Here is a 14846-nt window from a genome sequence, read left to right on the forward strand (position 1 = left end):
TCCACGATCTGTCCATTCCTCTATGCAGATCCTTCAATACTTTAATGACGAAAGTGATGGTGTGCGGGTCTAGTTCGGGTGTCTCTGCCACTTTTCTTGCTAATTCTGGTCTTGGCCATTTGGAATGCATATGGAGCTTTGGTTACAGTTGGTTGGAGTTGTCTGGGTCGGGTCTCCCTACCTACCGCGCACCTTTCTTTTGGGACAATTGGTGAGTCAGCCTGCAGCCTCGCTCCTGGTTCGTCTGGGGACCAACTCCAGGGTTCCCAATTGGCTGAATGATTGGGTGGGATGACAGACCTGCGGATAATGAAAGGCACTGGGGGGATTCAATAGTCCAAGAATTTAGCAGTTATGCTTAGGTATTGGTGCTTATAACCTTTTACTTTATTATTGCTTTTGGAATTCCACAAGGCAAATTGGAAACATCATAGTGGCGGATAATGCCAGTTTTTGAACATTGGTGAGTGCAAACAGCCGACGCGTGTTTCGACCTAATTCTTTTTCAGGGCCAATTGAGTAGTATGGTGTGCTCTGAATAGGGCTGATAGCTGGTCCTTCCGGGTCCGGGTACCAGTAGGGCTAATAAGCCTGTTCTAGCGCCGCGGCTCCATCATGCTACTCAATTGGCCCTGAAAAAGACTTAGGTCGAAACGCGCGTCAGCTGTTTGCACTCACCAATGTTCAACAACTGGCATTATCTGTGGAATTCCAAAAGCAATAATAAAGTAAAACGTTATAAGCACCAATACGACTCCTCTGATCTGACCATGAACCAATACCTAAGCATAACTGCTAAATTCTTGGACTATTGAATCCCCCCAGCGCGTTTCATTATCCGCATGCATATGGAGCTTTGTCTCTTTTTCTAGCGGCTTCCTCATTCTCTGCCTCATATGCTGGGCTATATATAGGGGATGTGGATCTTGGATGTCTGATACTATCCAGGTGAAACATATCGAACAATTCTGTGTCCTGTTGCTTGACATGCTTCTCTTTGCTGGCTCACTTTCTACCTTGCACTGGCTTTTTCTTCACCTTCTTGTTAGGCTCACCGTCTGTTGATGAGGCGTCAGTGTCTTCTATATCACCCATATTATCATCCTCTGGGGTAGGGGGTAGGAGGCCCGGCATTGCTGACTTTGGAAGGAACCCTTCTCTTAGCTTCCCAAATGCATCAGCAACCTCTGGGGTACTTTTCAAACCCTTGGCATCTTGACCTGGGGGAGTAAAAGAGATGTTGCTCTTCTGCGTCTGTGTACTCCCCTGCTTGTCACTCTTGCTAGTGGTGACATTGAGGGGCATGTCTTTCATTTTTCCACTCTGTGCGCTATTGGTACTATTACGTATAAGGGTCTCAAGATTGTCTAATCTCTTTTGCAGGGGGCAAACCCCTTGGACCACTGCCTCAATTAGCAAGCCTCCCAGCACTTTTCTGAAGTTGAGCACCAGCTCGGTCTCTGCTTTTGTGACCTCTTGGCTCTCCTCACTCCATGAGTATTCCTCCATGTCTGGAGGGAAACTGTATTGATAAGTAATTGACCTGGAGCTGTGATGTTGTCCTGTCTGTTCCATTGTCTGGACTTGCAGGCTGCGTGACACGCCCTCAAAGACTGCAATTGGGCTTTATTATAATCTTCCTTTAATATTATTTAATTATTATTATTTTTTTTGTATCCTTCAGTCTGGCTCTGCTTTCACTGTAATTCAATGTGACGCAGAGAGGTGTGGCAGCTTTCTGATTACTGCCAATAGTACCCCTGGGCTGAAAGCTGTGTTTTCTCACACTGCTTCGCTTCTGTGACTTCTTTTACTAGATTTCTGCTCCCACAGTGAGTGATGTACTCTCAGACCGCCCGGGGAAGATCCTGCTGTATTTTGCACCACTTGCTGCTGGCGGGTCACAGAGCTGACAATGCTCATTAACCGCTGCTGGCTACCGAAAGTTGCTCATGTGGATTACGAGATTTGTGCATGTGCTGAACTCCCCGGTCTGTTCCTTCGAGCTCGAAACTCCACCCGATACACATGGGAGACCCGACACGCTAGGGAAAGACTGTCATAAACTGTAATTCCCTCCTGTAACTCCTCCTCACCTGGATGCTCAATGGAACTTTCTTGTGTTTCGGAATCCTTCTTTCTCCGTAGCCTCTTCTGCTCCTTAGTCTTCTTTTCCTTCTTTTGGTGTAGGTAGGGGCTAGCTCCCTCGGTGGCCACCTTGACTGGAGTGGAAACCAGGTTCGGGGGACCTCTGAGGAGCAAACCCTCAAATCAGGGAAAAAGCCTTCTAGGCACAAAAAACCCTGAAGGTAGGTATAACAGGATCTGGTCTGTATTCCTTGATATGGCAAGTATTGGTCCAGATGTGTTTGCTTGATGACCCAAAAGGGCAGGGAAGTGGTCTCGAGTCTATAAAACATTGGAATGGTGGAGGGTGACTTCAGAATGGAAGTACAAGTGCTGGTACAGGCAATGCGGTCTCTGGACGCAATATGTACTAATATACAGCTACCATGGAACCATAAGGAAGGGTTCAGAAGCTATAAGTAGAAATACAGCACTGAAAAGTAAGCAGAACGAGACATAAAAAAATAACGCTGCTGGGATAGAGAATACGGCAGCAGCAACAAAGCGGAAAGAAGGGCGAGTAGTAGAATCGGAAAACAGAAGGAAAAAGAGGATAGGGTACAGATGCGAAAGTAAGAAGGGCTACAAGGACAGCTAAGAGCTAAAGAGAAAGAGGACAGAATCCAAACAGGTACCGTAACGAAAAAAGGCAAAGAAAGAAACAGAACCATGCGCGGTAAGTGGAAAGTATAGAGAGGGCAAGAAGAATGAAACTGAAAGCAAGGAGGAAATCGACATGGAAAGAGGTCAGCTAATAAAAAAGGAAAATCAGAATTGTGTGCAAAAGAAAAGGGAAAAATACTGCGAAGGATTACCTGTAGAGGATGTCAGCCGAACGTGCAGAGTTGTAATCAAAGGTAGAATAGAGGAAGGCAAAAGGCAATGCTGGAACACTGAGCAAACAGGAACCGGCAGCATGAACCAAAGAGACGGATACAACGCAAAGAGGAAGAGGATTCCTCCCAGTGTAAGGTATCGTCAGCCATATTGCAGGAGGACTAGACCGTCAACACGGAACTAGGGGAAGCCATTTTATGTGTATTTCTAGCTGTGCCAGCACTTCCAACGGTGGTGTATGACAAAGACACACACAGGCCCCGAGGCACTCCATTATGAGTACGGGCCCTTTGTGTGTTCCTTGAGGCTTGAGCCACACTACTTTTAATCAAAAGCAATTATTAATGCTGACACTAAACAATGAGTGCGCACGGTGAGCTCACAAGCTGGCATGCGTGTCTGCCATAAAATGATGTGAAAATATATACTATCCATGCATTACACTATGTCTGAAGATCAGAAAAGGAAGAGGGAGGGAGCTAGACAGGAAATGAGATAATAGGTCCAGGAAGAAGGAGGTCTAGTAGAGGACTCCAGAATTGAGAGGACTATCAGGGACTTGTAGTTCCCAAACATAAAAAATGTAAAATACATTTAAACTGAAAGTTAAAGATTTAAATATGCTGAAGAGTAAGGAAGTTGAAGCATAATGCTTGTCTCCGGTATTGATCTAGAATTGGACTTCGGCATAGAATCCCAATGGATGCAAAAAGCCAATACTAATGGAAATACATCTAGAGTGATTTGTCTAATACATTTTCCTGGATTTGGTTTCTGTACAGTTGCTAGAGAAACTGGGAAGTGTCCCTCTGGGTTTCTTCTGGATGGTTCTGCTGGCCAACAGAGCCTGCTGAAACATTGCTATTCTGGCTAGCTTGTGGCATCCCACCCTTCCTCTTTCTTAAGTTCCTTATTCTTCTGACAACTACCCTGTTATGGTTGTGCTGCATCCTAGTGTCATTCTGACCTCTTCAACTTTCCCTGCCCTCATCATCTCAAGCCTTCTTTCCAAACTGTTCTTGCCAAAGTTTGCAAACCTCTTCACCTCCCTTCAAACACATATTGATCGTCTCCAACCGCCTCCCATCATTTTCCTAATTGACAATCTTTAAACTTGTTCTGGATCTCTAAAACAACCTCATGTTCATGTTCATACACCTTCTTTTCTGCTTCATCCACACACAATGGTAGACTGTCAGACACCTCCAGACTCCCGCCATTCTCCTCCTCAACCTTCTGCTTTGTCTTCAAGCTTCTTTCCACCAACACATCACCTCACTATTACCATGACCTCCTGATCGTAACACCTCCTCCTTACCACTAGCACAGACTCCTGGTCTCACAATTTCCTCCTTCCACTACCACCACCTCTTGGTCTCAAAAACCCCTCCTTTCATGTACCCCACCCTGGTCTCACTATTTCCTTCTTATCACTACCATCTCCTGGTGTCATCGCCTCGTCCTCACTACGAACACCTCCTGGTCTGGCTACCTGCTCCGTGTTACTACCACAAATTCCTGCTGTAATATCATCCTCCTCCTTATCTCTTACCAAACTCTTCCTCCCACTACTCTTAGGCTTCTTCGATGTCCTTCTGTACACGCCATCCTTGTCCCCTCTCCACTCCCCAACCAACTTGAAACTGCAGCCTCTTCCTCCAAAGTCCCACACTTACTCACTGTGCTGCAGCCCATTTATAGGCAAGGGGCTGCCTATGTGAGTTGATATTGGTAAGAGCCTGTTTGGCTAGTGCAAACAGCCTCACTTGGGTCTACCAGAGGCTAAGAGGGCTGGATTAAACCTAGGGACCAAGAGAGCATGACCAGGGGCTACTCCCCATACCTCCCTCACCCCATGATCCACTCATTTGGGAAGACACCCAGCTCCCTAGGTCTCTATTGGTCCCCCAAATCTGGCAGGGGGTTTCATCACTTATTTCCTGCTCTTCCCCCCGGCCTCACCACAGTTGGTTGATATGGGTGGGAAATGCCCCGGAGGGGGATAGACAAGCTTCTGGCGTCCATGTAAGGTCATTATTCCAGGTGCCTCTCTGGGTTGAAAAGTTGGATGGCCGATGTAATTTTCCCCTTTAGGAAGATTTTACACCACCCTAGAGTTTGTGAGATTGACACCCTGGCCTTTAAATGCCTATTGGCCCTCCCTTGGGTATTCACCAAATCCATCACTTACCACCCATTCAGAGCTGAGAGTAGAGGTCAGACCCTTTCCATCACATTTTTTGGTTTTTTGGTTTCAACCTTCCTGGAACCAACATGAGAAACAGGAGAATAAGGTCTGCACTTAGGTTCCCTGGTCTCCCCTCAACTCACAGGCAGACCAAGCCTCCTGTAACCTCCTTGAGTGGGGTATGTGTAAGAGCAGAAGAACATCCAGTTAAATTCAGCATATCAGGGTTGTGGATTCACTGGTGATTGTGCTCTGATTCTAACTACCTGGGTAAACTATCCCTTCTTTTAGCAGGTTCCTCACCGCTCCATTCATCACAGGATGTCCTTGGCTTGTTACGTGAGGGTTTGGGTTTTCAGACTCTTCCTATTGAGCTGACGGTGTGCCTGGCTGTGCTACTAACCTTGGTTCCCTACCAGCAAGGGGATCTCAATGGTCCTTCACACAGGGGTTTCTGCAAGGATACATTGGAAGCTGGTTGTGGAGACGTGTCCTGGTTCTGAGGTTGTCCATAGAAACTTCCTTCTAGATCCTGCGGTTTTTCTGATTGAATGCCCCAAGGTTCGTCACAATCTGGAGTTTTTCATCCTGTGGATTCTGTTGAAACTGCTGAGCCCCTGGGATCATCTTCCTGGACAGTCGTAAAAGATAGGGTACCTACCCAATAACCATGAGCTGACACGCTCAATGTACCCCTGGGAACCCGTTCCAACACTAGCTTTGTCTCTGCCTTGGGGATAGTATTTGGTCCCTCTGGATTATCTCTGCCTTTCTTTAGGCTGGGTCTCACCGGTGCATCTCCCTCTGGTTCCAGTCAATATCGAGACTCCACGTTGAATTTAGCCAGTACGTTCCCCTTTCTGATGTGGACTGGTGTTCGGGTTACGTTTACCACCAATAGGGTAATTCCACCTTGGTGCCCTTCTGGGGAAAGAAGAATGCCTGTGACAGAGATCCTCTTGGCTAAAGTATGATTATAAGGGGCCTTCTCAGATTTCCACCCTCACTCCAATCTCCATCACTAGCTTCTCAAAAGCCAGCACATCCAATTCAGTAGTTGCAAATACCTGAAACTGTTGTTCCCATAGTTGAGTGGTTGGGGCTCTGCCAATTAATTATATTTGTGTTTCAATCTTGCTGGGGTCAGTTTGAGTTCTTCTATTCCTAGCTCTTTTAGAAGTGGAGATCCTACCCCACCTACTTTCTAAAAGAAAACAAGAGTATGGCAGCAGGGTGGCTGCCTACTGAGGAGGTATTGTACCCTAGAGCTCAGTGAAGCCGAGAAAGACCAGCTTGGGTGGAAGGAACAGGGAAAACTCTAACTACTTTAGGGTAGAAGAGTTTAGTTAGGCTGCACTTGAATACCCCTTCCATCAAAAGAAAATGAAAAGGAATTCCAAGATATGCCTAGTTTTCCTGGCATTGCTATATTTTGCTGGCTCATTCGTCTAAACAAGTCGATCCCACTTCGGACACCACATTTCATGTGATGTGACTGGATCAAAAAACCAGAAAGACCATGCTCCAGTTCTTGTCAAGTGTTTTATAAGAGTCAACGTACAGTGTTTATTAGGGTTGGTCAAAATAACACCCTTCTTCTAGAAATGAAGTAATGAGGATGGTTATCCTTTCCAAGGTTAGGTAGTGTCTCAGGAACTGAACTGACAGAAAATGTCCAGACCGAGGAGTCAGAACCTATTGCATTGTCCACAAAGAGGGTGCCGGGAATCTGTGTCTGCTTCTGGATGAGGTAGTCCAACAAGCTCTCTGGGATGTCGACCTCTGGTGGGAGTTGGTTTCTAGATGATAGGGAGAGACACAGGGATGGGTTCCTATGGGTTTCTACTAGGTTGTTCTGCTCAAATGTCTATAATCTCCTCTCACTACTTGGGCATGCCCCCACCCACCTCTCTGAGCATAAATTAATATTTCTGTCAGTTCCAAGTTCTTCCTCCCAGTTCTAATGCCTGCCTAAATCTAGCTTCGCAGATAGTACCTTCTTAATCGGGCTAGGTTGCAGCCTTTCTCCGTCCTCTTGACAAATTTTCTTCTCCCAACTCTTCCCTATTGCATCAGTGGGGGCGTCCTACAACCTCCCTCCAGCCTCCTTGTCAATGTTTGCAAACCTCTCCACCTCCCATCACTTAATGGCGGCCTTCAACCTCCTCCTGTTGTTCTCCTACTCGACTATCTTCAAATACCAGAAGACACCTCACAAGAAATAAGAAATGCTATTCCATAATTTATACTATTAAAAATATGTTTTTGTGAAAATACACAGTGCCTATTCTGTAAGGGACCTTACCAGAAGAGAAAATAGACTAGAACATTTCCCCAAAATATACCAAATGAGGAAAATGCTAAAAAAAGTTGAATCTCATTCATTTTAGAATGTTCATATTTTTTTAAAAGAGCACTCATGTATCACAAGAAACCTATTTATCAATTCCAACAATATTCATTGAATGCATTACATTAGATCTATTTACCAAACATTGATCTGGTAGTATTAATTAATAGCAATTGTAGTAGTAGTGAAGTACTTCACTGTTTAGGACAAAGTAGGTACTCATACCTTTCCTATTATAGACATGTGTACATTTATTTATCATATTTTAGCCTGTGGTCATGCATCGCATCATACAACTGCAGCAACTTTCAACTGTTCTTAATTGGACGTCTTTGTCACAACCCCATGGAACCTGCTTAATCCAAAAAAACATAATAGCATAAGTGTTGTGACTTGCATGTTCCCTTTGCCAATGTAGACCTAAGGACTAGTGGTCATCTTTGATTTCAAATGTTCTGATGGGTTCTAGGATGCACTCTCACAATGTCCTCTTTGTGCTTCTTGTATAGACGTTTTTTTTTATTAGTAATAGACCACTACATGAATCACAAAATGGTTTCCACGGTTAATGAAACTGTTGATCTTATAATGTCTTACGTTGTGTAATTACATGTATTAAGATGTATTTAAATAATAGGCGCACACACAGTACATGGGCCATGTTTACAAAAGCCATTTGGCAATGTTGGTAGCCAAGTTCAAGTATTGCATTTGCTTGCTTTTAGAAAAGGTTTACAAAAATGATCTTTTAATGTTGGGACTCTGGTGTATTTAAGTGTTGAAAAATCTTCCATGTAGTTTGATAAGTCCATTTCAAGTTTTATTATAAGCCAATGTTTACACTGCATTTTATGAATCGAGTGTCTTTCATTTATATTCTGTGATAACACATATTTTTTAATCAAATTGCTTATACTTTATGAGAGTGGTACATTTAGTTCTTTATATGTTGGCATCCTTGTTAATTGTTTTATTCAAGTTACCTTTAGGAAACATTTACAGATTAGTTGTTTCATTGTAAATACAGTAGCGTCAAAGCAATTTCTTTGATCTAGAGTAAGTTATCCAATGTGGATTTTCTTTAATTGTCATCTGCCACCACTTTGAGCATGGAACACTGAGTTAACTGCAGCTGTGTACGTTGCAATTTGGTATGAATGTCAGTGTTCAGTATGTAATTGCTAGATCCAGAAATACTATTTTGGTGGGACTGCTTCCATAGGTAATTCCAAGTTCAGATCGTTTTTGTTTAACCACATAAGATAGTCATCCAAATTTTGTGATCTATTGTTCCAAATGATCAAATTATCATCTATAAATGCATCTATTATACTATGCATTGTGCTAGACTATGTTGATTTCTGTGTAATATTCATGTACAATAATCTTACATTCCCAGTTAATCTAAACAATTCTAAGCATATCTTTGATGTGCTGTTGGAGTCCAATTTAGTGACAAATAGACTAAGTATTGTGTCTATGTATTATGAAAATCGTTTGGTTAAAAAACCTGTACAGATGATTATTGGGCAGAAAGATGAAAAAAAGATTATCTGTTTTATGATTCTTGAGTAAAAGGTGGCCTTTGTGGTGTTGTCACCTTTCATGTATTCATTTTTCTTACAGCTCTTGTATTTCATGTGTTTTTTTATAGTCTTGTGTAACATGTTCCATCATCTGGTATTGAGGGTTGCACCTCAAGGTGTGGCCTTCGAGAGCCCTTAATGGCAGTAATTACTTTATATAAATAACTGGAATTTTGCCATCATCCCTCCAGACTAATGAGATGTCACTCATATGGATATCCAATAAATCAAATGCTGGAGATTGTTAGAGGGGGAAGTTAGATGGATTCTCAACAAAAATACAGTGTGTATCTTTTCAATACACCAATCACAGGTTTCCCACAAAACTGCATTCCTCTCATAACAGTGCATTGTACTCACAACACTTCATTATCTCTCTCAACATTATCTTATTTTATTTTTGGTATTTATTGAGCATAAACCTAGTTTTGGGAATCAATGGAGCACTGCATATCAGAAGGGGTTACAAGCATCAATTAAACTGTTAACAGAGGGCATCGGACAGTTTACTGTAACCTTTCCTCTCTCTTCAGTTCATCTCTTCCTCAGCATCCTCACCTTGCTCTTTATTAGCATGATCGAAACCATCTTCGTGACCAGGATAGCGTCTGAGGACCTGCCTAGCTGGATGAGCCGTATACTCTGGACACACTACACACCAGGCAACCAGAACACTGGCGATGATGGCAAAAGAATTGAGGCCGAGGAGGACAGAGTGACAGGTTAGTTTACATTGTTTACTCTACTTGTCTTCATCTCAATCCTTACAAAGTGATGGGAGTCCATGATCGGGAGACCTTTGATCTGAGTATACTTATGCTTGACACCATGCCCAAAACATCCTGTTAATCATACCAAAACAGTATTATCACATTGGACAGTAATGAAGATGGCACAGCACCTGTTACAAGGAAGAGTAGGACTCAGTGTCATGAAGAGAAAGGTTAAGTGTTGAAGGACTTTATACTTTATACTGTCATTCGCTCTCATCACCAATCGTATAACATAAAGTTATACAAAATATAGAGTCAGATCTTTGACTTACACCACTCAGAATCCACTCACATGCCATATATAACAATGATGTTTCATTTGTGGAGATATTGTAATCAAGCAACAGATCCAAAATTAGAATGTTGTGTCTGGGGAATCCACAAGTCAAAGATAGCAAAAGTGAGCTGCCAACTCACATTGTCTGGGTAGTTCAAGAGGATTGGAGCCAACTGTCTCCAAGATGGATGTCCTGAGGTCTGTGTAAGGGGTCAGAAATGAGAGGCGAACACAAAGGTATACTTTTCTCAGTTTCAGTGATGTTTATTAAACAGAAATGGGTTAGATGATGGCCTCTTTATCCCTATCCTACGGCGAGTTTCCCTGCCTAGGAAACTGAAACTAAAGTAAAAACATTACAATCGGACCCTCACACTAGAAATGAACAACTAAGAGTGTAAGGAACTGTCTTTGACTTAGAGTTGGCATAATCAAAATTAAACGAGTAAATCCAACAGAAAAGTATTTTCCAAGGAGAAACCATTAGATCCAGAGGGCGATTCCCTTCCACTGGATCTTTAGGCAGAATGACAAAAGTGTCTCTTTCAAATAACAGTTTCTTGATGTTTAGGTAGAATGGCAAAAGTGTCTCTTTCAGGCAACAGTTTATTGGTCTCTTTAAATTAGGTTCAGAAAATATTTATGAAAAATACATTCCATAACATTCAACTCTTTCTTGGTTTATTTGTATTGGATTCACAAACGTTTTTATTCATATGATGAATTTCACAATGGGTTTCCCTTTTACAGCTTTAGTGGATCTCCTGGTATACTCCCCTGCCAGGAATACTCTTATGCTTCTTCAGATCCCTTCTTGTACCATCCTGCCAGGTATCTTCCCACAATTTGAAAAGTTTGTATTCAATTTCAAAGTGCATGTTGTATTTGGCTGCCAGGACTTCCTTTATAGAATTCTCAGATCCCCTGTTCTACTCCCCTGCCATGTATCTTGCCACAATGTCTTGCAACTTCTATGCCTTTGGTGGATTGCCTGGCACACTCCCCTGCCAGGAATCCTTCCCCCTCAAATGCCTGGTGTACATCTTTTGCTCAATTTCACTGTCCTTTAAGTAAGTCAGTTATGTCACTTCACTGTGTTTCTATTTGCTTGCTTAAGGTAATACTTGTTCCAAATTTCCCCACATTGACATCTGCTTGCATAAAAACTTGTCAAGTTTTGGTGTTGTTTTTATCTCATTGGTAGTTATTTGCTTAAGGTAACACATGCTCCAACTTTCCCCACATTATATTTGTAATTGGTTATTTATAACGCGCTTAATACCCAGAGGTTTCTAAGCGCAGACCCGGGGATCGAACATGTGTTGCTCCGCATTGTCCTGCTTCCAAGGCGAGTGTGTTGCCCCTGAGCTATCCTCCTGTAACATCTCATACATGGGGACCTGTTCATGTTTTGTCATTGTATGTTATCTGGTCTGTATTCAAATGTTCTTAATGCATGTACTTGCGTGCACGCCTGTCGGTATGCCCTGGGGCCCCCAATACCTCTGAGCAGACTCACTGGTACTTTGAAGCATTCCCGACCTACTGCGTGTCTCTGCGAGGAAGCTCCCTCTCTGGTACATTCTCCTGTGCACTGCGGACCTTCCTACAGCGTTCCTTACAGCTCTGCGCTCACCCATCGGCTTCTCACTGTGACCTGGACTGGAGAATGCTGCTTTTCAGCACGGCTTCATCTGCGAGAGCTCCTCTGCTGCTCCCGGTACTCCGATAGTCCTCCAAAGGTGCCCGCTGAGTTTCTCATTCCTTCTCGCCACGCTGGTATGTGATTCTCGCATCTGCAAGCTGCTGCATAGATGTGCCTGTTCTCGCAACTTCTTTTGGCACGATCCTCTCCCGTTCTGCCTTCTCATGGAGTGCGGATGCCATTTTTAAATGTTCTGCGCACTTGTGATTTAACCAAACAAATAGTCTGCAAATTCAACTTTGGGTTTCCTTCAACCTGCATCAACTCCTTCCTCTTCTTTCTCGTTTCAGTACTTGAGGCTTTATGGGAGTTGAAATCCCTGAAGTTTAGGAGAATTCTAAAATAATATTGTTTAGGGAATTGTACTTAGAAAAACATCTTAGCCAGGAGGAGTTATATGTGTATGGTGTATGTTGGAGGTATGAATGGGGTTTTGACTAGAATGTCAGTATGTTATCAGAAGTCTGGGTGCCATGGGGTTTTCAAGCGAACGGGGGAATACTGCCTCTCTTCCACTGGAGTCATCAACTCTGGCTGTGGGGTCCATTCCTTGTGCCGATTCCTGTTCTGGAATCCTGAATACTCATGAGATCACTGGTCACAGAAGAAGCAAATGACATGGTGTCGGGTAGGTTCCAGATAACTTAATTTTAGAGATGCTCATTGGGAGGAATTGAAAGTTTCCCATTGCCTTGTCAGTGTCTGGTCAGCGATCGAGGAGAGCAAGATAGCACCTGCACTTCTCATCAGCACACAGTGTCCCATTCCCGCAACTGTGGCCTGGTGAGCCAGCACATCAGTAGTGCTGCATGAGACAAGGAGAAGGAACCTGCGAGCTGATGCGGGACACAATGCGCCATTAGTCAGCCAATGCAAAGCTACAAAGCCCCAGAGCAAATTTGTGTTGAGACAGTGAAGTGTGTGTCCTGGGTGCACTAAAGCTTGGAGGGGTATCCTGACAGTCTCATGGGCTTTGGCACCCAGATTAGGAGTTCCAGCAGGTGAATAGATGAAGCACCAAAGGTGAATATTTTGCAGAAGATTGAAACTACATAACACCAATTTGACTTTAAGGTATTGTTGAGTCTTGCTGTTTCTCAAACTGGCCCGAACTTGTAGATGGGATTAATGTGAAGTCACTTCTGCTATGGCTCATGTCGTCCCTGTGCCAGAAAGTTCAGGAGTTTGAATACTTTCTTTCCAGATTCTTACGCAGATCGTCATCTTCCCCAGAAGACGCAGAGTTGAATGCATTTGATTCCAACGGTTTTAAGACAGAGAGAGGCACTCAAATATGTGAGGAGGCAGTCAGCTAGGCCCAGCTGAGGCAGCAGTGACTGAGGTGACATTGCGGAGCACACAAGCTTGCAGAGAGCGGTACTTAGTATGTTAACAAAGGAGGCCGAGCAAAGGATTATAGACCGGAGGTGAAAAAATAAAGGAAGACTGAACACAGTAAGTGGTGGCACACTCCCCCCATTAAGCGACAGGGACAACAACCCTGGATTGGTACACGGGAACAGTCACTTAGGGGCTGTGATGTAGTGGCCTGTTGGTAAAGGAGGTGTTCCTAATTCACACAATGTGTTGACTGAGAAAGTCTTAGGATAGCAATGAGTGGGGGATTAAGGGTGGTTTATGAATTTGCTGATGCATCTAAACCACCACCCACCGACACCCTTTTCCTTTCCTGCCTCCTTAGACAGGGAAGGAAGAGTGATCTGGCAGTAGTAAATGTTTGTACAAATTGGGGAAATAAAACTATATTTGGGGGGGGGTAAACTGAAGCAGGGGACATTTACGGGGCCCCACAGAATGGTTAAATGGCAGTAAAAGTGACAGTAGACTTTTACCTAAATGTTTACTGATCTGCTGGATTTTCAACAATTTGTCAGGAGGAGTTGGGGAGCAAGGGAGACTGAAAGTGTCCGCCTGCTGTTCCCACTCCACGTGACAAATCTCCTGCTTTACTGCCAGCCTGCTGGTGGTAATGCATTGTATTCCTTAGGAGCATGCCTGAAACCATATATATTATTCTTTATTGTTTTAGTTGTGATTACAACTTTTTCAATAGGTATAGATTAGTGATAATGTTAGAAGCACATTGTATATTTTTCATACATATTTAAAAGCGCAGAAGTTAAAAGGAGACAAGTTAAACTAATTGTTTGATAATAAAAAGGAAAAGCACACCGTCTATGGTAAAATATCTAAGACCAGTATCGCCAGGGGCGGGTGTGATGTCCTACACATTGGCCTTACGGATGGGTAGATGTAGATCTTTGCTGTATCAGGTTTGTTCAACCAGAGTAGCATTTAACAAGCATTGAGGTTTTAGGGATGAAAACACAATAAAGATGCGCAGTTAAAACAAATCAGTTACAATTAAGATGCACAATTAAAACAAATCCATTACAATTGATTAAGAATAAATAGCTAATTGTTAAAAAAATAGGTGAGTTGATTTGAGGGAGTGCGAGGAAAATAAGTAACTAAGTATGAATTCTTCCAAACATAAAGGGTGGCAAGTTATAAATTCTTGCAGGGATGTAAAAGTGTGATTTGTATTATTGTGCGATCTGTATTATTTGATATGATATCATAGTTTATTTATATAGCGCCTATACACAATGTGTTTCAAAGCGCTTCAAGGCAAGGGAGAGAACAAGGGAAAAATACAATGACATTCTTACAGGCCATGAACAGTAAGGATGTGAAATTAACTATCGTACTCTGCCGGACGACATTTCAGATAGTGCAAGAGCTAAGACATGAAAAGGAAGGGAGGGGTAGAGTGGGAAGGAAAGGAAACAGACAGGTGACTACCATACTAGGCCTGCAACATTTCTGGTAGAGCCAGAGAAAAACAAGAGGTGAGGGAGAGGGGTGCAGAAAGGTAGGGGAGGAACAAAACAAGCGACTATCGTACTAGGCCTGATGACATTTCAGATAGTGCTGACGGAGGTGCGGGGGCAAGTAAGGGGAAGGGGAGGAGACAGGCGA

The 14846-nt window shown here is 43.3% G+C and overlaps 1 protein-coding gene across 1 annotated transcript in view; it reads left to right on the forward strand.

Moving 5' to 3' along the window:
- The window catches only part of ZACN (zinc activated ion channel), a 248666-nt gene that overhangs the window by 204594 nt on the left and 29226 nt on the right, over positions 1 to 14846 (forward strand). Inside the window, exon 9 of the mRNA XM_069652861.1 lies at positions 9622 to 9810. Within this exon, the coding sequence (XP_069508962.1) occupies positions 9622 to 9810 (189 nt within the window). The remainder of the gene's footprint in view (positions 1 to 9621; positions 9811 to 14846) is intronic.

Source organism: Ambystoma mexicanum, chromosome 3q (genome assembly GCF_040938575.1).
Source record: "Ambystoma mexicanum isolate Mex_15411 chromosome 3q, UKY_AmexF1_1, whole genome shotgun sequence".
Classification (NCBI taxonomy): domain Eukaryota; kingdom Metazoa; phylum Chordata; class Amphibia; order Caudata; family Ambystomatidae; genus Ambystoma; species Ambystoma mexicanum.